Raw genomic sequence first — 24933 nt, 5'->3', positions numbered from 1 at the left:
CTCTTGTATCCCAATTGAAAGCCTATCTAATCAGACTTGTCTTCAAGTCAAGTCCTTGTTTGATTTCTTATGTCAAGGTTCTCAATCTTGGCCTTTAGAAAACCCTAAATGCTTTCGTCTTTTTTTACCTGGGGTTGTGTGCATGAAGAGGAAGTGATGCAAGTTTGTGATTGACCAGCTTGACCAGTCTTGCCATCCAGATCAAGATGAACTGGGTTCCAACCTTGTTCTGGTTCAATAGGATGTTCGAAGTTCATTTATCTGAATTATTTTGTAATTTTTATATAGCGTCGGTTGATACATAGGAGATTAGATTGTTTTTTTCCGGTTTCCTTTTTTGACTATGTTTCCTAGTTCTATGGGTTTCCTTTGTTAGTTGGGTTTCTACTTTTATATAACTTGTATCTACAATGAAGTTTCAAAATAGAGATTGAAATTGAGCTTTTTTGATAGTGTGTGCATGTGTGGCTTGGCAACTGGCTGTTGTCCCCTTTCCCCCCTTCCCCTGCAAGACCTTTCTTCTTCCTTCCTTTATTTTCTGTTATTCTTTCTCTTGCTGGTAGCCCCTGTTTCTGGGTGGTACTGGTGGCCCCAGATAATCTGTTCGAACACTTGGATTAGAGATCCAAACAACCTGAGATTTTGGTTTCTGAATCCTGGGTTGATTGGATCAAAGTTTAGAGAGTTCTCTCAACCATAAGGGGAAGTCTATACTGTGCTGGTTTCTGGTTTCATATATGACTGAGAAATTGCAAGGTTGAAGACAGACCCCTTCCCCCACAATTTCTTTTGTTTCATTTTTTTATTTCTTCAATTTCCCTTAATGCCCCTCACTATCTCTCTTATCCTATTATATCCCTTTTGAGTTACTTCCAAGTCTATCCCTAGTTAATAAATATAATCCCCATTTGTATCCTTACTATAGAGTTACCCAATAGCCCTTTCGATTTTTATTTTTTTTGAAGAAGTTTGCTACTCCTCTTTGAGAACTTGTGATAAAATTTGCCATTCCTTGTTACTTAGGTATTTAGATTTTGGGTGGGCCCATAGCGAACCCAACAGGGTATTTTGACCTCAAAAAACCAACCCTGATAGTTCTAGGCTCACCCATCACAGACATGCATACACAAACGCCTGCATTTTGTCACCCATCACAGACTATGCATACACAAACATCTGCATTTTATGATGATCATTCAAAGGGTGTTTGCGATTTGCTTATAAAGTATGCCCCTTTAGTTATATATTTACCATTTGGTATTCCTACAGGTATTTATTTCTAAGAGGATGGGAGAGATTGTTGCTGGAATTTTTGATGTCCTATTGAATGATGTTGAATCTTATATATATGAACGGGAGAGCTTTGAGATCAACTATGGGTTGCTCGGGAAGGGAGATTGGAATGAGATCAGATTTGTTCTAGGGAAAGTCATCATGAAAACATTGAGTAGTGGGATCACCAAAAAACGTCAGCCAACGGCTGTTGCAACTAAAATTGAACAACAGCAACAGTTAGTGGAATTAAAATGGCCTTCAACACTTGATGGTCTAGAAGAGCAGTCGGCTGTACTAGAGGAGAAAGAGCAAAACTTTCAGGTGGTTGGTGAGAAGGGAGAATTGTGTCAGGAGGTTGTTAGACAGACAGAGAATCATTGTCAAGAGGTGCCAAAGAAAAAGCATATTACGAAGGCTATCAAGGAGGAGACATGCTCTCAGGAGGCAGTCAAAGAGAAGACAAAAAAACACCATCAGGCGGTCCTCATGGAGAAAAATAAACTTAAATACATATTTATCGAGGAAGAAAATAAATGTGCTGTAGAACAAGAGGTGGTCAAGGCAAAGGCTGATCACCATCCGGAGGCGTTCAAGGATAAGAAGAAAAAAGACCAGTCGCATTTACCTAGTCTTGATAAACAGCAGGGGAAACAGTGTCCGCCTCTTTCTAGTCTATTCAGGTGAGCAATGATCTGTTGTAAATTGTTGTGCTGTCTTCTTAACATGTAATGTAGGCATTTAAAATTTTTGCCTCTAATTGATCATGAGCAAATTTATAGTACCCCTCAGGTCAGATTTTCCTAGGATGTCTTCTATCTATTTAAGTTGACCCAAGTAGACTAAGTACACCATACACAACCAGATCATTGCAATCATCTGCGTCATGTTCTGGACAATGAGAATAGATAAAGTGATCGATTAATGGCTTTTTGAGAGGCACATTTTGGCATCGGCGGCAGTTTCTTTTGATATTGTTCAATGCTAGTGTTGTTATTACATTGGAAAATTTTGGAATCTACATGGACCAAGGATTTTTTCTTTTTTGGATGTCAGTAGGGGGGAAAAAGAGAGTTTATGTTTGTGTTTAGAGATGTTGTGAAGGTGCCTCATTCTATTGCTGCATTTGCTAGAGTTTTGCTGGACTGATTATTTTCACCTTTGTTGATTGATTTATTAGGGTTCAAATTTTGTGTATAAGTAGGTTCCTTGTATCATGATTGCATCATATCAATTTGAATTCAATCAGAGTTGGTCATGTGGTAGTATAAAGTTTTGAAGCATTTTGAAAAACAAATAGATGGCAAAAATACTAGGGAAAGACGTATATAGATGGGAGTAAATGATTTGAGTTTTATCCCTCCCCCCCCCCCCCCCCCAAAAAAAAAAAACCCCAAACCCCAACACAGGAAAAAAATAGAAAGATTAAAGATTTTTACTGTGAAAATTGAGATGTGGCAATCTAAACCAGGGATTTGATTTTCAGTATTGGATTTGGCCAATGTCAATATCGATATAGATCAACTATATTGGTTTGTTAAGAGTGGACCATTTTGCCTTCAAAGTCAGATAAAAAGTTGATTATCGGACCATTTTACACTCTATAGGTGATGACATTGTCGATCTGTATTAGTATCGTATTGGTATTGATCTCCGGCAATTCTGATGTGTAGGGGTTTGAGAGAAGGAGAGGCGGGAGGAAATCTGTTCCATTCATTTTTCTTTTTTTAAAAGAATTCCTAAATGCAGTTCGTGATTACTACCTGCCCTTAAGATTGCCTTCTTGTTTTATAGGTTGCTTCACCCCTTAAATCAATACACCGATAGGATATTGATACTTAATACCTTGGGCTAAACTATGCCTCCCAATCTAACGATTGGACTTGTTATATCATCCTTTCAGTATGCCTTCCCTATTTGGATTTGCCATATTATCATCTCTATATATTCCTTCCATGTTACATATTAGGTGATCAATACCCCCAAACTCAATCGATTCAAACTTAAGGTGCAGGTTTAGGACTGATCTTTGTCATCCCATTTGTACTTGAGGTTCATAAGGTTTGGAAAGCTCTGTGGAGGAGTGCATGAGGGATTTGGTTTGTTTTCTATGTTATATTAAGATTTCGAAGAGAGGAAGGAGAGATTCTGGTCTAATATCTAACTCTCACTCCATCTACAGTGCGTGTGATCCAAAGATTTAATTTTTCACTAGAAAACAATCTCAGAGTTCCAAATTTTCAGAAAAGAAAAAAGTGATCTAAGCTAAACCGATCCTAATTCACCCTTGCTTCCACAAAGGTCACAAAAAGAGACGGAGAAAAAAAAAGAGCTATGAAATACAACCTTAGGCTGTGTATTGTAATGTTCTAGAAAAACGTTTTTGGAGTTTTTTTGTTTTGATAGAACAAAAAAATGGAATAAAGCGTTTTGTTCAATTATAGTGTTCGTCTTTTTTTTAGAACAAAAAGTGAAAAAAAAAAAAAAAAAAAAAAAAAAGAGAGAATTGACGGAATGATAAAAAGATAGTTCTGTTATTCCAGTTTTATTAAAAATAATAATAATAATAAGGTATTTTGACATACTAAAATTTTCGTCTATGACACAAAACCAAAAATATCACCAAATGCAGCCATATTTCACTGCTCTTGCTGCATCATTCACATTCTCAAAACTCAGCCATCCAAAAAAGCCAAAATTGAAAACCTGTTTCAGCTTCCTTCACTGCTCAGAAACAATCAAATAGGTATTCACAAAAATCAGGTGCCAATTGCTGCAAAAATCAACCAGGTGCCAGATTGTTCATGAAATCCATGAAGCCCCCTTGCTCATTTTTTTATATTTCAGGTGCTCTGGTTTGTCTTTTTGTTCCTGGTCGTTGTCGAGGGAGAGGTATAGGACCATTCTTGTCTTTTGAGATCTTGAAATTTTCTCCCTTGTAACCTTAAATGGAGTTCTATAAGCACTCTTGGGAGCTTCGTCCATGGCAGTTTGAGCTCTATGGTTGTGACTAATTCTAGGGTTTGAAACGAAGAAGAAATGAAAGCTCTATCTTCGTTGGCGGTTTTACAACGAAGGTTAGTGTTCTTACATAACAGGTCAAAAGGGTCTTTTTCAGTTCATGACTAATGGTGTTATGCTTCACGGGTGCACTTAATACTTTTAAAAGATAGAGATAATCAGACATACTTTTAAAAATAAGAGTGGTACAAGAAAAATTTTCAAATAAAAATTTAGATTTCGAATTATTTGACTCTAAAAATATTCTCAAATTACTCTCAATATGAAAATCTTTTGTATCCCTTAAGATTTGGGACTGTAGGGAACTGGAGCATTGGGATGTCTACTGTGAAAATTGTCTGCAGCTCATTACACTGGTGTAGTGAGCATCAAATGATTGAGAGCTCTTTGAGATGCATGCTCTTTAGATGTTCTTAGTCATTTGATGTTCATCGTACCTTACTACACTACAATAAAAGCAAGACTGGCTAATTGTACCTAAGAGGAGCATGGTCAGCCCACAGCATCCCACCCATCTCGAAAGCTTGTGAATGCTTGTGAGCAGCACAAGCAGCATCGCTAACATTTGCACTTTCCAATTTTGATGGGTCTCGTTAGTTAATCAGATGGCTTTCCCTAATCCGATTTGTAAAACAATTTTTGAGCTTTCTTGCCCCCAACAAAAAGGTTTTAGGACTTTTTTTTTTTGTTCTTTTTGAAAATTCGTGGCCAAATCATGAGTATATTGTTATTACATTCTTTTTGCTAACGAGGGGTATTCAAGACTTCGGCACTAGTCTTGCTGGTCCATACTAACCCCACAACTGCATGGACCTGGTTTTACTGAGGTTAAATGAGAATCATTCAACTTTCACTGAAAGTAGTGAAGAGCACTAAACACCCTGTGTGAGTGACCCAATGTGTGTCAAGTGGGAGTCGAACTTAGAACATCTGAGTTTACAGCTCGTACCAAGTTCGTTGCACACCAACTGTGCTACCCTTCATCCTCTGGAGTATCTTTCTTTAGGGGGAGAGAGAGACACACACACACACAGAGGGAACCAGCGATGGAAACTTAAGTGGCAAGTGACATGAGCATAGATGTTTTGTGGCACAAGGATTGGAAGGTGGTTTGTATCTTTAAATAGTTCCAAATAGATTTAATTTTTCAAATAATTTTCAAAGTAATCATTTCCACATGAAGCCAGATTAATCCCTCCATGATATTTGGAGAATACCACTACATGATGATGTGAACAGCAAACACTCCAGCCTGGATTGGCTGCAGGCCTTGCTGTTAGTATCAAAGGTCTAAGATGCTTCAATGTTCTATTGTCATGCTTGGGCCTACAGCGTTTTTAAGAATCAAATGAAGCCTTTATCCTTTTTCCCCGTCCATGTGTCATATTGTAACTTCTTGATAATTTGATTGTTTGGCTCATAGGAAAACCAATGATATTTGATTTTTTTATTTATTTTTTATTTTTGTCATGGTTCTGATAAAGCAAAAAAATATTTAAATTGGACATTTAGATAGGAAGGTTTATCTGGCACCCTAATTCTGTCAGATTATCATTCATTAATAGATAATGGTCATTAATTACTTGGCTTCTCTTTTAGGGAATCAGTCTCATTCTATGATAATTTGTTCCCATTTCCCTCAAGAAAAGATCTTGGAGATTGTAATGCTTACTCTCAAATTCTTTGTTTACACAGTTTGACATGTAGAGTTCATTTGGGATCAAATTTAACATAAGTAGGGTAGGATAAGACCTACCTTGGAGTGAAATTTGGGCCTCAGCCTATGCAAGCCAAACTTGCATCCCAAGCTCCTTTTGATATTTCATAAATTTAGGTGGGTAATAACATTGTATGCAAATAAATATAGAGTTTCTTGATACAACTCTATTTATGAATCTAGGCTATTACCTCAGAGTTTGAAGTTGCATTATACCTACCCATAAAGAAAAGGGCAACCTGTAACATAATAACTCCTTCCCTTGCCCCATTTCTCAACCCAGATATGGTGCTGTTTACCATTGATAATTTGCCCACCATACCTGCTTTAAAGAATTTACAAGGATATAATATCATATAGTTATTGTATACAAATTTGCTTTAAAGGTTTTTCACATCAGACATCAACTTCTGCTTAATAACATAATTCCATAAGCACATACATTAACATTGCTCTTAGTAAATACAAACTACAAACTTGACAGGAATCCCAACACTTACGTGCCGGAGTCGTTTTAGAAGTAACATGAAAGGAATTTGAGTATGTAATCAAATAAAAATGCAGTTCAAGCAGGCTCCAAAACAGAATTGTAGAAAAGCAATATGGCTGATACTATCCAATCTGAGATGGAAACTACTACAACATGAAGTCTATTACTTCTAAACTTCAAGGAATGTGCACACTTACTCAATGAGTTGCAAAAAGGAATTTGCTTTTCTTTGGGCTCTGCTAGTTCCATTCTTTGAGATTTCTATCAAATGTTCATTGACACCAAATTCAAGAGCAGTCGAAATGAAAGAGGAATTGTGCAATCCCAACTCAAGAAGAACTGATATAGCACACTCCTTGTTCTTGGGGGTTCCATCTCTAATGAGTTCAACAAGAGTTTCAACAAAAGGAAGCTGTCCAATAGCATTCTGTGCTTCAGGAAGCGATGCAAGAGGTAACAAGATTGAGAGGGACTCATCAATCATACCCAAGTTCTTATCAGTGAGTAATTGAAGCAATGGTGGAACAATATTTGCCTTAATCACTCTAACCTTATTTGCCTGGTTGAGAGCTAAGTTAAAGAGTGCGGTAGCAGCATCCTTCTTACCTCTAATTGTGCCATTTTGCAAGAGATCTACTAAAGGTGGAATACCATCTGCATTTCCAATTGCCGTTTTATTTTCATCAAGTATTGATAAACTAAACAAGGCTGCTGCAGAGTTCTCTTTGGCTTCAATAGTTCCATTTTGTAGCACTTCAATTATAGCTGGAATGGCTCCTTCTCTAACTATCAATCTCTTATTTGCCTCATCAATTGATAGGTTCAATAGAGCTGTTACAGTGTGCTCTTGGATTTTTGAATCTGGATAAGACAAAAGTCGAACTAGAGAAGGAATTCCTCCACTACTTGCAATCAAGACTCTGTTGTCGGGGTTCTCTTTGGACAGCATACGGATCTTCGTCACAGCTCTTCTTTGCATGTCCAATTGACTTGAGGATAGATTTTGCACCAAGGTAGAGATTTCCTCTTTATGTGCAGCAAAGTTATTTGAGCCACCAGTTGCTTCTTTTTTTGGTAGTTCAACATTATTCTTCTCACACCAATTTAGAATAAGGTTGCGGAGAGCATAGTTAGGTGCAAGAACCAAGTGGACCAAAATCTGTCCAGTTTTTGGGCAAGTCCGGTGGTTGGAATCCAACCATTTTTGTATGCTTTCTCTTTCATAAGTCTGTATAAGATGGAAAAAGAAAAAATGATCAATAATATGCATTATTTAGACTATTACAACTATGACATTTATTCATGTTAGAGCTCGATATGATGTGTCAATTAGGTGAGAAGTCTAACAACACTTACTTAAAATGACATACTATTAGATTCCAACTTAGTCTTACAAATGCATAATATATTAAAAAAATATAATTAATGGATGTATGAAATTTATCTTGAGGAAAATCATAAATTTCTAGGGGATTTCGCTTGGAACATTTGTAGTTTAATATACTGGATTTTCACTATAAAAACATCTCCTGTTCAAAATTTTCACTTGAAAAAACACTTTAGGCTCTGGTTGTTCTTAGTGACATAAAAAGAAAATTTCAGATTGAATAATATATTTTTTATGTGATAATTTTCCATTTCCATGGTATCTGAAAAAGAAAAATAAAAAAGGGAACCTTATAGGAGATAACAAAAGCTCCATTGAGTGCAAAAGTATTTACCTGTCCAGTCGCCACAATAACAGGATCTGTCATGAGCTCAAGCGTAATGGGGCAAAGGAATTCATGAGGGATGATCAAAGATGGGGACTTCTCAAGTGTTTTAGGCACAGAAGATTCATTAGAGATGCTTTCATCTTCAATCCCTGCAACTTGTTTGAATTTTCGTAGAAGATCTAGGAGCTGCTGACTACCTTCTGGATTTTGTCCAGCCCTTTCTTTGACTAGTTTCCTTATTGCTATAGTTTCTGCCTTCAAATCCGCAATAGAATGCAATTCCAACTTGTGTGCTAGCCTTTCTAGTATGGCTCTGTCTGCATTCCTGTCTTCTTTCTTAGAGAACACAACTATCATGTCCATTGCAAGCTCCATATCTTGAGTATCTGCCCTCCTCTTTGCTCTTCTAAGCTGCGTACGCATTAACTCAACCTAAATCCAGAAAAGATGAGTAGATGCGTGTGTTTATACCATGTATAAGGTACAAGTATCATTCAATTTAAAGAAAACTTCCCACCATGAATAAGAAGATGATAGCTCTAATTAAAAAGTCTTAACAGAAAAAAAAAAAAACTTTTGAAGTTTTCTTGCCAATGTGAAAAATATCAATCATGTCTACTCTTGAAAAGCCATTTCTAGAAAAAAGGTCCATGTTCCACTCAGTAAAAGAGCAACCAAGTGCACGAGGCTTCCGCTACTGCATGGTCTCGGAGGGGCAAGTGTACGCAGCCTTACCCCCTGCTTCGCAAAAGAGGCTGTTTCCAAATTTTGAACCTGTGATCAACATGTTGTAATAGTGCAACTTAACCGTTGTGCTACAGGCTCGCCCACTCAATATAAAGTTATATTTATTTTCCATAGTAAAACACATAAATATGCTCTAACTTGAAGCTTTGGTTTCCTCCCCAAGGATTTTCTTCATTCTGAGTTGGATTAGGACATTGAGAAAATCCAATCCTCACCAAACCCATTTATCAATTGTGTGATTCATATTAACAAATTATGAGAGAGAGAGAGAGAGAGATTTCACCTAATCGCAAGTGGATATCCACAACAAATTTAATTAAATTGAAACTTATCTCTATACCAAAAATGGAAAGAAAAAAAAAATCCAGGGGGGCCTTGATGAAATTTGTTAAGAAAGGCCAAAATCATAAAACAGAAACGAGGAAGGTAGGTAGAGGAATTACTTGTTCTCTCACTTCATCAGAAATCCCTAGCTCTTCATAAGGCATACCCTCCAAAGCTTGATTTATTTTGTCATAAGTGGCGCGGAATCTTCCCATGACTGCCTCACCCTCAAATGCCTAAAACAGAGAAAATTGACCACAAGAACAGAGAAATTGAAATTCTGCTCAGATCAGGAGGTAATGGGATTTGAATTTTCAAGAGATTAAAAATTAAAAACTAAAATCTGACCAGGAAAATCTTGCTTCCATCGTGACAAAACTTCAACAATTTCTTGGCTAACAAGAGGGCCCTTTTCAAATCATAAAGACATCTTATAACAGCATTTGTAACAGGCTCATCAAACTCATAGATCTCTTCTAACAGAGGCACCAAGAGCTTCATTCTCCTCACAAGATTGAAGCATTCCTTCCTTTGGGTCCTTCGGAAATACGTAAACAAGCTAACATATTCAATCACATCCATCAATTCCTGAATCACGTCACTTTCCGCTGCTAAATTCGATACATTGGAGATACTCCCCTTGTCCATGATTTCTCCACCTCCTCCACCTCCTCCTCCTCCTCCTCCTCCTCCCTCCACTACCATTTGCTCTTCCATCTCCAAACCCTAATCCCCCCTTGAAAAAAGAACTAAATTCGGTTCTCCAGTGGTTTTTTTGGTTCTTTGTTTAATTTTTCAAAGGTGGAGAAGAGGGTGAGGAGAGGTCAAGAGCGAACGAAACCAAACAAAGAGAACTCTTATTTGAAAATCAGTTATAGAGTAACGGTCATCACGCGGTAGGACAGATGCTATATGGCTCCAATGTAACGCGTCTTCACGAATTTTTCTTTTGGTTTGTCTGATATTTAATCAGACGGTGGAAACCGTGCGTGGTCCCTGTTTTAATCTGTGAATAGTCACTTTGGCTAAATTTGGATTACAGGCCTTGCGGAACGGTCTTATCTGTTAATCTGTCTAGAGAAAAACAAGGGCACGAGTTTTCCATCCCTTCACCCACGGTGGAGAAGAGAGAATCTCTTAATTCACAGGTTGTGGTGGTTGGATGGAACTCCTAGAATAGTGTTAAGGGTATTTTTGGACTTAAAAGGGAATAACAACAAGCATCATTTTATACATATCGGTATTGTCGGAGCCTGATATCAATATGATACAAATACAGATTGAGTGTATCGACCTAAAAGTGGTTTGGTTTTTTTTTTTTGCCTAATGATCAACTGATCCACATTGATATTGTATCTATAATCAGTATTGATTGAGATTGATACAAAAATTGATATCGATACATATAACCTTGACCCTAATGGCTAAATTCTATTCATCCATCTTGAAGAGAAACTTTGGCCAAAAAGTAATCTGAATCTAATACGTTTCCCACGTCTACACATATTCTTTTATATTTTCATTTAAATGTAATTTTTTTACCTGAACCCATTCACTTTAACAAGACTAGAATGGTGCCAGCCATAGGGTTTGTATAACTAGTCTCAAATAGTAAAATTACTATCATTGCATTTAAACATGCAAGGTAAATTTTATTCACCTTTTATTATGGCTGCTATATATACATTTAAGGGAGAACACATGTTCAGATAAGATAAGAGTACTATTGTTATACTTATTTAGATTCACTTTTTTCTATTTTCCTTTCTTTCTTCCTTCCTTTCTTCTTCTTCTTATTTCTTTTGTTTTTTTTTTTTTTGGTTCAAGGAGAATTGAATTTATGACCTCTTAATTTTGAGATGTTGGTCCTTGACAACTAAGCAACCACCTTGGGGTACTTTCATTATTCTTACTACCTCGTGGGCCTAAGTTTCTCCTCCCCTTTTTCAATCATATTATTTTTAAATCAAAATGAAAGTAAATAAAACATTGAAAATATGCTAAAAGATAAGTTCTGAAAAAGATGCAACTCAAAATACAAAAGAAAAAATGTAAGGGAGTGAGCTTAAGGTATGGTACTGCACTCTAGGGGAGGGGATGTTTATATTTCTCCTCCTACAATAGAGTGTAGAGATGTCATTCCATAAGGGGTGGATAGAGGGCACAAGGAGGTGCTAATACGTAGAGAGATAGACATTGCGAGGTGCTAGTATGCTATGCTTCCAAACATAACACATTATCCCAAAAATATAAATATATATGTCTAAATATATTATTATATATATTTTAACAATCCAAAATGTAAATGTATGAGACATAAAATATTTGTTCTTATATTCCAAAAGGCTAAAAACCGGTCCTCCTTTTGTCACCATCCCCCAAGTCACCTCCTCCAATAATAATAATAATAATAATAATAATAATAATAATAATAATAATAATAATAATAATAATAATGAATGGTTCAAAACTTCATATGTTCAATTACCAATTTTGATTTTCTCACCCCATCCATCCCCTTTATGGGTTCGTTTGTTTAGGGGGCTTTTGATGGGGTGGGATCTAAGGGGTGGGAGAGTTGTACTTATTTTCTTAAAAACATGGTAAAATCATGTGTTTGGATATAATGGGGTGAGAAATACTCTAGACAATATTGGAAGATGAGTTTCCCTGTTTGCTGACATAGCTTTCACCCCATCCCCTTACAAAATCTTATCAAATTGGTAAGACTTTGTGATAGAAAGTTATTGCAATTAATGACTCTCTTTCTTCATTATTCTATTCTCTCTCTCCTATAGCTATGTGCTAATCAAACAAGATTAGAGTGGAAAAATCCAACTTTACTTTTCCTGCCCTTAACCTCACCAACATGTGAGACCCAGTAATCAAACATTTTTACCCCAAACTTTCCTCTAAATAAACGGAACCTACAGATTTAGATCATCCCTAAGAGGAATTAAACAGATCCAAAACAAGAGGGAAAAAGAGGATTTAAATCCCCCCCTCACCATTTTCTAATTGAATAATGATTATGTCACTCAAGTTGATCATGCAGTCACACACCGTGCAGAAGCACGAATTGATTGCAAAGGGAAGTAAAGGAAAATGTCTGCTTTTTCTTTAGAATTTTGTTTTCTTTTTAAATTTAGATCTAAGAGAAATATTTAAATTTTCTTTTTATTCTTTATATAAAATGTATTTAATTTTCTCTGAAAATAATTGCATTTCCTTTGCAATCAAACGGAGCGTGATAGAGAAAGCCATTCCCACTTTCTAATTTTGATAATTTATTAGAGCCCACGTGTTAAGGAACCAGTTCAAATTCTAAATGCCTATTCCTTTAACGTGATTGGGTGGGTCTATTCTGCCTAATTCTTACCTACCCCATCAACTAAGATCTGGCCATTTATGGCCCACCGAAGTCGTAATTCCAAGTCCCTCTCCAATAATTGCCTCTACCAGATCAACATCACTTTTTTAAGTGGGGTCATCTGAAGGTTTTTTTTTTTTTTGGAATTTACTATCACCACGTTACGGTCTATATTTATTAAAACTCTGTTATTTTTTACCTTTTTACTGGTTTTTTTATTTTTTTTATTTTTTTTTATATCTCTTTCTTCCCTGCCCAGATTATCCTTCATTTTCACTTATAACTTACATTCTTTTTCAAATCGATTGGTTCAAAACATGGTTTAAACCAAACCACTATCAAAAAGATATATATATATATATATATATCTAGGATTTTTTAAGTTCAAAAAATAATAATTTTGTACCCGATCTATAACTATATTAGTATCATATGTTCCAATTGAGTATCATACTTTTTTTTTTTTAATCCTTAGATTGGCTGAGACTGATACCAATCTAATACAGATAAAAAATAGATTGCTAAATTTGTAACGATGGATAAGATAAAATAATAATAATAATAATAAATAAACAACATTCCTAATGATTGGATGAGACGAAATAAAATAATAATAATAAATAAATAATATCTGTAAGGACATGTCAGCTATGTCAATATACTTGATGATTAGATGAGATAAAACTTGTAAGTGGTTTGGTTCAAATTATATTTTAAACTGATAAATATGAAAAAAGTGTAATAGGTTACAAATGAAAATAAAGGGTAATCTAGGCATTTAAAAATAACAGAGGAGGAAGAGATGTAAAAATCAAAAAACAAGAGAGTATCAGTAAAAATGTAAAAAATAGAGAAATTTTAGTAAATATTGACCCAAGTGTAGCGGAGTGATAGTAAAGCTCCTCTTTTTTTTTTAACTCATCAAAAAAACTTCAGGTGGCCCCACTTAATTCGATTGACAACTTGTACGGTATAGATCACTGTTTAAGATGTGAAAAAAAAGATTAGCTCTCAAAATGATCCTCATTTGTCTTACATATCACTTAACACAAGTCAAAACGTCTAATGGTTAATTTAAGAAAGTGCATGTTACCGCTCCATGGAGTCTTAAAATAACTATTAAAGAAAGGGTGTTGATCAGGTCTTTGTACGAAAATTATTTTGGGACGATGTTTGATTTACACTTGTACCCCATGAAAAATAAGAATCAATTAAAAGGAGAGAGAGAGAGAGAGAGAGAGAGAGAGAGAGAGAGAGAGAGAGAGAGAGAGAGAGAGAGAGAGAGATATTAAGTGAAGTCTAAAGGGCCCTTTGATAACGTTTCTGTAGTTTTTGTTTTAAGAAACGGCAGAAACATAAATTTTCGTTTCTAGAAACAAAAACGGAATTGAAGGTGTTTGATAAGTCATGTTTTTAGAAGTCGATAGTAACCAGTGAAAGAATTGCCACAAGTCATTTGCAGAAACGGCGAAACAAGTTGAACTTGTTTTGCCTGGGTCGTTTCTTGAACCATAAATAAGTAAAAATTTATATTTCTATTTCTGAAAGTAAGTGAAACGAAACAGTTTTATCAAACGTTTTTTACTCTGTTTCTGCTGTTTCTGGAAACAGAAACGGCAGAAACGCGTTTCTTGAACGTTATCAAACGGGCCCTAAGTGTGGATCAAAAATCATACGAGAATCATTTTCGTACGAGTACCTGATCCGGACTCTAAAGAAAAAACTGTGCGGAGTACGTGCAAGTTTGACCGGACAAGTACAAAACCCAACAGAACTTGGGCTGGTTTATGGGTGAGATTTTCAAGATTGGAGTCAGGTTGAGTTGGGTTTGGGCTGATGCTTCGTCTGATTCTAGATCTTAGGTTGATCCTGTATATCAAGATATTTTTCGACTTAAAGGGTATAACGACGATTATTATTAGTATTGTAATGAAGTATCATTTATAAATATCGGTATCGTCGGAGCTCAATATCAATATGATACAAATACAAATTAGGTGTATCAACCAAAAATTGGTTTTTTTTTTTTTCCTTTTTAAATTACATCCTTTAATGATCAACTGATCTACATTGATATTGTATCAATAATCGATATTGGTTGAGAACGATACAAAAATTGATATCGATACCTATAACCTTGACCCCAATGGCTAAATTCTATTCATCCACTGTGAAGAGAAACTTTTGCCAAAAAATAATATGGGAAAGGATCCTCTGAGTCCAGTACATTTCCCACGCCTACACATATTCTTTTAAATTTTGATTTAAATGCCAATTTTTTCTTTTCCTGCACCATTCACTTTAACAAGACTAGAATGGTGCCATAGGCTTTGTATAACTAGTCTCAACTAGTAAAATTCCTATCATTGCATTTAAAAATTGTATTCGCCTTTTATCATGGTTACCATATATACATTTAAGGGAGAACGCAGGTTCACATAAAGAGTACTATTGTTATATTTACATAGAATCACTTATCTTTCTTTTATTTATTTATTTATTTATTATTATTATTATTATTATTATTATTTTTAATGGTTAGGCCCAAGAAGAGTTGAATTCATGAATCATGACCTCTTAATTTTGAGGTGTTGGTCCTTGCCAAATAAGCAACCACCTTGGGGTACTTCCATTATTCTTACTACCTCATGGGCCTAAGTTTCTCCTCCCCTTTTTCAATCATATTATTTTTATATCAAATATGGAGGTAAATAAAACATTAAAAATATGTTAAAAGAAACGTTTTGAAAAATAACTGAAAAAGATGCAACTCAAAATACAAAAGAAAACATGTAAGGGAATAAGCATAAGGTATGCTACTGCACTCTGGGGGGGTTTATATTTCTCCTCATGCAATAGAGTGTAGAGATGTCATTCCATAAGGGGTGGATAGAGATAGGCATAAGGAGGTGCTAATACGTAGAGAGATAGACGCTGCGAGGTGCTACTGTGCTATGCTTCCAAACATAGAACATTATCCCAAAATATAAATATATGAGACATAAAATATTTGTTCTTATATTCAAAAAAGGCTAAAAATAGGTCCTCCTCCTGTCACCATCCCCCCAAGTCACCACCTCTCCAAAATAATAATAATGGTTGAAATGTTCAACAACCAATTTTGATTTTCTCACCCCATCTATTCCCTATGGGTTTAGATTAGGGGTGTCAATCGGTCGGGCCGATTCGGCTTCGATCAGGCTTAATCGGGCTTGAAGACTTTCAAAGGCTACACCGTGTCCGCCCATTTAACTAATCGAGCTTAGTTATTGAGGGCATGGTACACTTTATATTCGGTCGGTCGGTCTCGGGTTATAATCGGGCCACCTTAATCGGGCTTTAGTCGGGCCTTAACCGAGCTACGGACATGTTTAATGTTAAACGGGCTTTAACCGGTTTTTAAACGGGCCCTCTTTAAAATGTGCTATTATATTCCGGCCCACTCATGCAAGCCCAAAAAAATGACAATAAATCAATAAATGATACCAAATATAATCATTATTTAAAATGTGAACATGTCTTTACTTTTTAGTTTTTATTCTTTAATTTGGGGGGTAAAATAGGTATTCTACAATCATTAAAGGGTCGGGCCAAGTCGGTGCACAATAGGCCGATCTCGGTCGGGTGCCCAACGGTTCAAGTAGTAAAACCGAGACCGACCATTTATAAATGGGCCGGGCTCAAGCCCGACACGTTTAATAAACGGTCTGGGCCAGGCCGGTCTATAAACGGTCAGTCTCAATCGGTTTAGCCGGTTCGGACCATGAATTGACACCCCTAGTTTAGATCATCTCCAGGGGATGGCTGAGACTTGAAAAGGACTAATCACCAGCCCGACACAAAATAAGAGAGAAAAAAGATTTAAATTCCCCTTCCTCTTTTCTAATTGAATAATGATTGTGTCAGGGAGATCATACAGTCAGACACTATAGAACATGAGGCACGTTTGATTGCAAGGAAAGTAAAAGGAAAATATCTGCATTTTTTTTTTTAAAGAATCTCTAAATTTTACTTCTAAGAGAAATATTTAAAATTTTATTATAAATGAACATAAAAAATACTCTTTACATAAGATGTATTTTATTTTATCAAGAAATAATTGCATTTCCTTTGCAATCAAACGGAGCGTGATGGAGAAAAGCCATTCCCAGCAATGGCTTTTCTTTTTAATTTTGATAATTTATTGGAACCCAAGTGTTAAGGAACCAGTTCAAATTCTAGATGCCTATTTCTTTCACGTGATTGGGTGGGTCCATTCTGTTAAGACCTGACCATTTATGGCCCACCGAAGTCGTAATTCCAAGTCCCTCCAGTCCAATAAACGCCTCTACCAAATCAACAACTTCAGGTTAAGTGGGGCCACCTGAAGTTTTTTTCTTTTAAACTCATCAAGAAAAGCTTCAGGTGGTCCCACTTAATTCGATTCACAACATGTACGGTATAGATCACTGTTTAACAGATGAAAAGAAAGATTAGCTGTCAAAATTATCCTCATTTGTCTTACATCACTTAACACAAGTCAAATCGTCTAACGGTTCATTTAAGAAAGTGCGTGTTACCGATCCACGGAGTCTTAAAATAACTATTAAAGAAAAGGCTTTGTGCGGAGTATATGCATTGCTTGTTGGTGCAAGTTTGACAGTCCGAGTCCGATAGAACTTGGGCTGGGTTATGGGCGAGATTTTCAAGATTGGAGTCGGGTTGAGTTGGGGCTGGGCTGATGCTTCGTCTGATTCTGAATCTTAGACTAATGTTGTATATCGTTAGGCCATTATCTTGCATTGAAAATGTCCGATTATTAATCCATTGATGCTTGAGTCTGACATATTTTGTATTCGAATAGGTTAGTATTAGGCTTCAATCAGCAGGATCAAGATAGACCTACTGATGTCGGTAAACTTTTGACACCCTGTTATGAATAATATTCAACTAGCTATCACAGTTGTCAAGGTGTTGCCTTAGGTTGTGTTTGGTAGCCAAGAGAAGAAATGGAAAAAAAAAAAAATGAGAAGAGAGGAAAAGAAAATAATAAAAATGAAATAAAGTGGTAAGAAAATATAAAAAGTATGTGTGTTTGGTTACGAAGAGACGAAAAGAAAAAAAAATGGTTTTTGCATTTTCTAATGTTTTCTTGTGTTTTTGGCAAGATTTAAATTTTTTTTTTTTTAAACAAAAGAAAACTTCATCATTCCGAATGTGAATTTTGAAATTCAAAAATAGAATTTTCTCTTGGTACAAGACATGCCAAGCATAAAGATAATTTTTTTGTACTTTTTCTTTTCATTTATTTTCTTTTATTGGCTTAAAAAGTATTTGGTTTAAGAAATTTTCATTATGTTTGGTATGTCCTCAACTATGAGAATATTCTTTTTAACATTCGGAATGGTGAAGTTTTCGTGTGTTGTCATAAAAAAAAAAAAGTTTCCCCTAAAACTCAAGAAAACATAAAAACGCACAAGAAAATAGAAAAATGTTTATTTTCTTTTTCTTCTATTGGTAGCCAAATATACATAATTTTTTTTTTCTTTCCATTTATTTTCTATATTCTTTTTTCTTTTTTATTTCTTCTCTTGATTACCTAACACAGCCTCCTTAGTGTTGAGATTATGTTTTTTTTTTTCTTTGCCAACACCTAGTATCTTTCAGAAGATGACAACAACAACAAACTAAACCTTATCCCAACATAATGAGGCCAGTTATATGGATTCAAACATAAAAAACAAAGAAAACTGAATTCTAAAATAAAGAAAGGGATGGAAGAGAAGAGAAAAGACAAAAAGAAAAATAGATGAAAAATGAAAAAACGTAACACGAAAAGTGAAAGGTGAAAGATGGAAAAATAAAGAGGCATAGCTGAACAAATAAGGAAAATCTCAACTAAATAAAGTCATTAAAATTTGTATGGGTCCTAATTATAGATTAAACCAAAGGGCCATGAACTCCCAAGTGGTTGACTTTTTAGCTTACACATCATGCCATCCATCATCTTGTATTTCCTTTTTGGGACTAAAACCATCATTCGTACTTTGTATGTTCAATGAATGTTTTGGTTTTAAATCAACAAAGAGCAAAGGACTGTTTGGACATTTCATATTAATTGCAATTGAACGTTGCTTCTTTCTTTTGCCTGTTTGGAAACTAGGAAAAAAAATCTTACCAAAAAAAAAAAAAAAAAAAAAAGAAACTAGGAAAAAATAAATGGAAAAAGCAGCGCTCCTTGATCCCTCCACTCGGAAAAAGCATAAAGAAACAGCGACGGCGTGACGGTGACGCGTACCCCGTAACCCTAACGTGTAAGTTTTAGAGAGAGTAAGAGAGAGAAAAGAGATCAAAAATTTGAAAGCACATGCAAGGTAACCGTTAGGACTACACAGACCAACGTGACTTTTCATCTTCAATCCAACGGTACGCATTCACTAGCCGTTGCATTTAAAAAAAGAGGTCTAATGCGGTGCGGACATATCATATATCTGTCGTTATCGTAATCTCCTATAGATATTCATATCGATTTCTCTTTCTTTTTTGTTTTTCGTTTTTCACTTCTTGGGTAAACCAAGACCCCAAGATCAGAGAAAGAAGAGAGGAGGGAGGAGACTTCGATGATATATGCCTCCATTACTTCTCTTAATGGAGTCATCGGTGTAGTCTCTCTTTTCTTCGGAGTTTGGAATTCCGGTCGAAGATCATCGACCTTGGAATTTCAGCTTGTTCGATCGAATCCCAACGAGTGGAACTAGAAGCGTAGCTGTAGGTAAGTCAATGGTAGATCATTGTTTGTTCTCATGATCATCTTCGTTGAATTAGCGATATGGGTTTTGGTTGTTGAGTTTTGTTCTTGACTGTCTTTCCTGCTACGTGGGTTTTGTTTATCTAGGGTTTTTCGATCTTGTTTGTTTTATGAACTGGTGAAGGTGATCTGAATGGGGTTTGTTTTTCTCGTGGTTTTTCTTGTAGATAATCAACATGGCTGGATCAAATGAGAACAATCCGAGGCCAGCCCATTTCCAAGGTAATTCGGTCAGATTTGGGAATTTTTCCGGGGTAGCATTGATTGAACATCATCTACGTTCCTGGAACGATCTACTTAGTTTTGTAAAACCTTGATCTATGAACTGAGCATTTTTTTAAATTAAATTCAAAAGGTGGTCTCCGGATGGGGGGTGGAAAGTTCGTCCCAGAGGTTGGACACCATCGAAGAGCTCTAAGCAACATTAACCAGAATTTAGTGGGAGCTCCTCCGTACCCATGTGCAGTCAACAAAAGAGGCCTATCAGAGTAATTCCGAAACCTCTAATTTGACATTTCATCAATTCATCATCTACTGCTCTTTCAGTGTCAGATATTTTCTTGGTTTTATTTATTTACTAATTTTTCTTTATCACTCAGACGACAGGCCTTATGTGGTAAGAACCCGCCTATTCCAGTGCATAGGCCAATCACAAGGTTAGAAAGATCTCAAATAGAAAACTTTACATTTCCAACTACATTCATTATCAGAATTTCGTGATTGGTTTCTCGCTTTCTGTTTAGGAAGTTTGCGGCAGAAATTGCAAACAAGCAGCAGCAGCAGCCTCAGCCTTGTCTTGAGGTACCTCCAAAAAAAAAAATTTGCAATTTTCACTTTTAATTACCTGTTGAATTGACCTTTTTTTATTTATTTAAGCAGGAAGCTAAGCCAACCTCATCTCACACAAATGCAACTGCATCAGAAGATTGTACTATCATTGATGTGGATGACTTAAATGAGACTAATGACTTGCATGTTCCGATGTTTGTGAAGCACACTGAAGCAATGTTGGACGAGATTGATCAGATGGTACATTGGGCCTTCTCTTTAACTATAACTAATTTTTGTTTTAATTAATTCGGAAATGAATTCTGGAGTCTGGACATCCATTAAAAAGGAAGAATTACCCTTGTGATGATTTGCTGTAGGAGGAGGTTGAAATGGAGGATATATCAGTGGAGCCAATTACAGATATTGACAGCTGTGACTCTAAGAATCCACTTGCAGTTGTTGAATACATTGAGGACATTTATGCCCACTACAGAAAATCTGAGGTGAAACACACTGCCTTCTTTTTCTTACATCATTGAAAGACTTGTAGGAGTTGAAATAAGAATAAATTTTCCTTTCCCCTTGATGAACTGCTAGAATACCCATTTGTGCATCTAGAACCAATTTCAGCATATCTTTAGATAAAACTGGGTACCCAATTGAAGGGAATGACCTGATTTCAATTTAATTATGTGATCTTAATCTTGCAATGACAAAAAGGTCAATTTGTGAATGGGCAGTGGACGGTTTAATTATGCAGAATTATGCTAAGCATTACCAAAATATTCTGACTGTTACTTTGAGATACTAATTGATCACCATTCTGTGTACAGAGTTCCAGCTGTGTCTCTCCAAACTATATGAAGCAGCAGTTCGACATCAATGAGAAGATGAGGGCTATCCTCATTGATTGGCTAATAGAGGTATTAATTGCCTGATCTATAGAAATTTGTTGCTATCTTCTACTAGTGTAGCCAGCTTGTGGAGGTGCAACATCTATGTTTTAGATTCTTGAAGCAGCCTTTTCAGCTACCAGTTTTTCCTACTAGAAAACCCAAGATTGTTTATTTTTTTAATCAAATCAGCAGGTACACTACAAGTTCGAGCTTATGGATGAGACATTATTCCTCACTATAAATCTCATAGATAGATTCTTAGCACAGCAAGCAGTGGTGAGGAAGAAGCTCCAGTTAGTTGGAGTGACAGCCATGCTATTAGCGTGCAAGTATGAAGAAGTTTCTGTTCCTGTTGTGGAGGATTTAATTCTAATATCAGACAAGGCCTACACTAGGAAAGAAGTTCTTGACATGGTACTCTTTTTTCTCTTTTCCCTTTTCTCTTGATCAACTGGATGGATCTTTTTATTTTCTGAACCAAAACCTCTTTCCATATGATCACAGGAGAGATTGATGGTGAACACACTACAGTTCAACATGTCTGTTCCAACCCCTTACGCGTTCATGAGGAGATTTCTTAAAGCAGCTCAATCTGACAGGAAGGTTAGTAGTAACTGCTTTCCTTGTGATCAACTATGTTGCTTTTAGAAGTAATACTGATATGAAATGTTCCTCATCATGACTTTGGGCCAGCTTGAGCTTCTCTCCTTCTTCATCATCGAGCTTTGCCTTGTGGAGTGCGAAATGCTTAGGTTTCCTCCATCTTTTTTAGCTGCAGCTGCCATCTTCACTGCTCAGTGTACTCTTAATGGGTCTAGGCAATGGACACAGACTTGCGAGTGGCATTCTAACTACAGGGAAGACCAGCTCTTGTAAGTAGGCCCTCTTTTCTTTTCTGAAGAAACTTCAAGATTTAATGATATCTTGAAACTTGAGAGATGCCTATAAGTTGATGGTTGGTTTCGTGCGCTGTAGGGAATGCTCAAAGTTGATGGTTGGTTTCCATCAGAAAGCTGGAACAGGGAAGCTCACTGGGGTGTATAGGAAGTACAGCACATTCAAGTTTGGTTATGCAGCAAAGTCTGAACCTGCTGTATTTCTTTTAGACACTAGATCTTAAGGATGGGGGGGGGGGTCTTTGGGTGATTTGAATGCTTTGTCTTGCTAATCATTAACTCTATGAATTGAATTTCTGGGGTTGGCATCACTGTGCAACAGAAGTTGCCAAACTGGGCTTTTGTTGTGGAAGCCACACCACAGCTGCTTATTTTCAAAATTTCCTTTCAGTTATCCAAATAATGTACAATTTTCTTCTTTTGTATCTAATATGAGATCTCGAAGTATCATTTGGTGCCTGAGAGATGAAATTTAGTGCCACATATATTGTTGCGAAGAAAAATGCAAAATTGAACTCCTCCACCACCGGGTAGGTGGATCAGTCTGACATTTAGAACTTAATTTTCAATCTATTGATGCTCCACCCCCTCTTTTCCTAGAAGGGTTAGACTTCCTTTCTTCACCTTTAATGGTAGAAGTTTATGATAGAAGGGTTAGACTTCCTCTCTAAGAAGACTCAATAAGGTTGGAGTTCAAATAGCTTATGTGGTGGTGTCCTCAAACTTCCCCAGCTGCCAAAGTTAATTTTGAAATGATGAATGGGACTGCCATGCACGCGCACAGAGTTCAGGAAATTTTATGATAGTTTGGACTCCTTGAATTTTATATATAGTGCTGCTGCGCACCGTTCAGTAAGTTTTATGGTTTTTTTGGACTCACTCCTACCATTGAAAACATACACAGCTATACACATCATATTTGTGAAAGAGAAACCTAGGATTGTTATGATTTTCTACATGCTACCATTTTTTGCTTGGTGTGTTACTTTAACTCCCAAAACTAGTCTTTAGCAGGCTTCACGGTAAAGCCATATATATGTATTCATTTATTCCATGCTTATTATGCCAAGTTTTAAATTTCAGCAAAGCCTAGCAGTCTTGAAATGCCACCTACTACTCTTCCAAATGGTGACTGGATGTAATTCCAAACTATAGCAGTGACTACTTACAAGTGGTTCCAAACTACTCGCATGATCAAAACAATTGTGTCAAAGAGGATGTAGTACTAGGATTCAATTATCTTTAAAGCAAATAAGCAAGAATAAAGAGGAAACAAAAATACACAAGAGGAATGTGGTGTAGAGAAAATTTGATTATACAAACTAATTGTATAATCAAAACAATTGTGTCAAAGAGGATGTAGTACTAGGATTCAACTATCTTTAAAGAGATCGCGGGCATGATTAAAAAATCAAGCTTTATAGCCAGCATAAATACACAAAAAATAAGGAGGAATGTGGTCTAGGAAAAAATTGATTCTTAAAACAAACAAATAATAGAGAGGTAACTAACTGTACACAAAAATAAAGAGGAATGTGGTGTAGAAATTTTTTTATTCTTTAAACAAACAAATAATTGAGAGGCCAATAATCCTGCAAAAAAATGATTCTTATCCCTCACTTAGTCAAATATAAATTTCCAAGTTGCCGAAATGATCTTTGTATTTTCTTCATGCCTGCAATATATTAATGAAGCACTGATGCAGCACAAGAACCTCGGTTTAACTCCTAGGCAGGCCCATGTAATGGGTATATTTTAGGTCCACAGGTCCTGCCAGGTTCTGTCCAAAATAACCATCGAACAGCAATCTTAAGGATGAGATTTTTCCATATTTTTTTGGGGCCCAAAGATTGGCCGCGTGGAGGTTTTGTTGGAGTATTTGTTACTGGAGGTGGAAGGAGCCTTAGAAGATCTTGTGGGACCTCAGTTACAGCTTGCATTTAGGAGAATGGAAGCTGCCATTGAGGTCTTGTAGATCATTATCTGCCTCCTATTTATTTGTGATTACTAGTTAGTTAGGTAGTTTCAATTTTCAGTTTTCAGTTACAGAAAGTAGGAGTTTCTGTTTTATTTGGTTTCTATTTTGTAAATGGGGGACATCTGATTTGAATTGGCAGCCCCCCTTCCTACGGCATATGCATGGAGAGTTTAGTTCTAATGCATGGAGAGTTTAGTTGTAATTGATTTATCTTATGATAAATAGAAGAAAGGTTTAAAAGATAAAAAAAAAAAAAGGAATGACATGCATATTCTAGGCCTTGTCCCAAGTATGACCTCAGATAGAGCCCCAACTGTGGAGGGCAATGATCCACGTAGCCAATTGCTTAGATTTTCCTGACTTGCTGGTGCTGGGCTTCTTTCCTTTTACTTTCATTTCTTTAATATTTATTCTTTTTATTTTCACTTATTTTTTGCTTTTGATCAGATCCATGTAACCAACCCCATTAAGTTGGGATAAGGTTGAGTTTGTTGTTATAAAGCATATTTGCTTCACAAAATCACAGACCTGTGAGTTGCAGAACCCCAGTGGGAGACAAGCTTGGAGTTAGGTGGGAGGAGGCCTTCTCTGCAGTTCAAGTTGGGGAGACTTGAACATATCCTTTTCCTATCTCATCTTCTTTTATTTTCTCTCTCTTTTCTTTCTTTTCAGTCAACCAACTCCAGCAAGGTTTCTGCCACTGCTAGTTACGCTTAGTTCTGCATGTCTGAGTTTCCTTGATTAGTCACGCTTGGTTGAGCAGACCTGAGGTTCCTTGATCTGTTATCAAGACCTTCTTTTAATATGATGTTCCTCACTGTTGTAGTTAATTATCTTTAAAATCTGAGGTCCATCAGATTAGCTGAATGGGAGTTTGATATGTTTCTTTATTACTTTCTAACTTTGGTTTTGTTTTTTTTGGGTGAATAAAAAATTCATTACCAAGACG

General features: G+C 36.1%; 3 protein-coding genes across 5 annotated transcripts in view; 2 read left to right on the top strand and 1 right to left on the bottom strand.

Moving 5' to 3' along the window:
• LOC122084613 overlaps nucleotides 1–2530 on the top strand; it is a 19650-nt gene extending 17120 nt beyond the window's left edge. For both annotated transcript variants that reach the window (XM_042653000.1, XM_042653001.1), the window contains exon 14: nucleotides 1270–2530. In XM_042653000.1, the coding sequence (XP_042508934.1) occupies nucleotides 1270–1959 (690 nt within the window). In that variant the 3' untranslated portion in view covers nucleotides 1960–2530. The remainder of the gene's footprint in view (nucleotides 1–1269) is intronic.
• Nucleotides 2531–6342: 3812 nt separating this feature from the next.
• LOC122083999 (U-box domain-containing protein 15-like) lies at nucleotides 6343–9949 on the bottom strand. The gene is made up of 4 exons (XM_042651973.1): nucleotides 9635–9949; nucleotides 9406–9522; nucleotides 8222–8647; nucleotides 6343–7728 (listed from the first exon to the last, which is right to left on the bottom strand). Exons 1-4 carry the CDS (start codon nucleotides 9932–9934, stop codon nucleotides 6694–6696), a joined length of 1878 nt encoding a protein of 625 aa, XP_042507907.1. The 5' UTR covers nucleotides 9935–9949; the 3' UTR covers nucleotides 6343–6693.
• Nucleotides 9950–19141: 9192 nt separating this feature from the next.
• Nucleotides 19142–22465, top strand: LOC122083571 (G2/mitotic-specific cyclin-2-like). Of its 2 annotated transcripts, none has more exons than XM_042651429.1 (12): nucleotides 19142–19407; nucleotides 19611–19665; nucleotides 19799–19931; nucleotides 20043–20099; nucleotides 20187–20244; nucleotides 20320–20472; nucleotides 20592–20717; nucleotides 21048–21137; nucleotides 21300–21524; nucleotides 21615–21713; nucleotides 21804–21982; nucleotides 22086–22465. In XM_042651429.1, exons 2-12 carry the CDS (start codon nucleotides 19620–19622, stop codon nucleotides 22228–22230), a joined length of 1311 nt encoding a protein of 436 aa, XP_042507363.1. In that variant the 5' UTR covers nucleotides 19142–19407; nucleotides 19611–19619; the 3' UTR covers nucleotides 22231–22465. The 2 variants fall into 2 exon arrangements, with proteins under 2 accessions (XP_042507363.1, XP_042507364.1); XM_042651430.1 differs by having other exon boundaries at nucleotides 19144–19407; nucleotides 21303–21524.
• The last annotated feature ends 2468 nt before the right edge of the window (nucleotides 22466–24933 follow it).

The sequence above is a fragment of the Macadamia integrifolia genome, chromosome 7 (genome assembly GCF_013358625.1).
Source record: "Macadamia integrifolia cultivar HAES 741 chromosome 7, SCU_Mint_v3, whole genome shotgun sequence".
In the NCBI taxonomy this organism is placed as follows: Eukaryota; Viridiplantae; Streptophyta; class Magnoliopsida; order Proteales; family Proteaceae; genus Macadamia; species Macadamia integrifolia.
This window is presented reverse-complemented; position numbering and strand designations above follow the sequence as displayed.

What these genes read in the sequence shown, in the direction of transcription:
- LOC122083999 (XM_042651973.1), bottom strand. Translation starts at nt 9,934, where the DNA reads ATGGACAAGGGGAGTATCTCCAATGTATCGAATTTAGCAGCGGAAAGT. An exon ending in CTGATGAAGTGAGAGAACAA is followed by an intron (nt 8,648 to 9,405) that starts GTAATTCCTCTA and finishes TTCTGGATTTAG; the next exon opens with GTTGAGTTAATGCGTACGCA. An exon ending in TTATTGTGGCGACTGGACAG is followed by an intron (nt 7,729 to 8,221) that starts GTAAATACTTTT and finishes CATCTTATACAG; the next exon opens with ACTTATGAAAGAGAAAGCAT.
- LOC122083571 (XM_042651429.1), top strand. Translation starts at nt 19,620, where the DNA reads ATGGCTGGATCAAATGAGAACAATCCGAGGCCAGCCCATTTCCAAG. An exon ending in AGCCTCAGCCTTGTCTTGAG is followed by an intron (nt 20,245 to 20,319) that starts GTACCTCCAAAA and finishes TATTTATTTAAG; the next exon opens with CAGGAAGCTAAGCCAACCTC. An exon ending in CCCACTACAGAAAATCTGAG is followed by an intron (nt 20,718 to 21,047) that starts GTGAAACACACT and finishes TTCTGTGTACAG; the next exon opens with AGTTCCAGCTGTGTCTCTCC.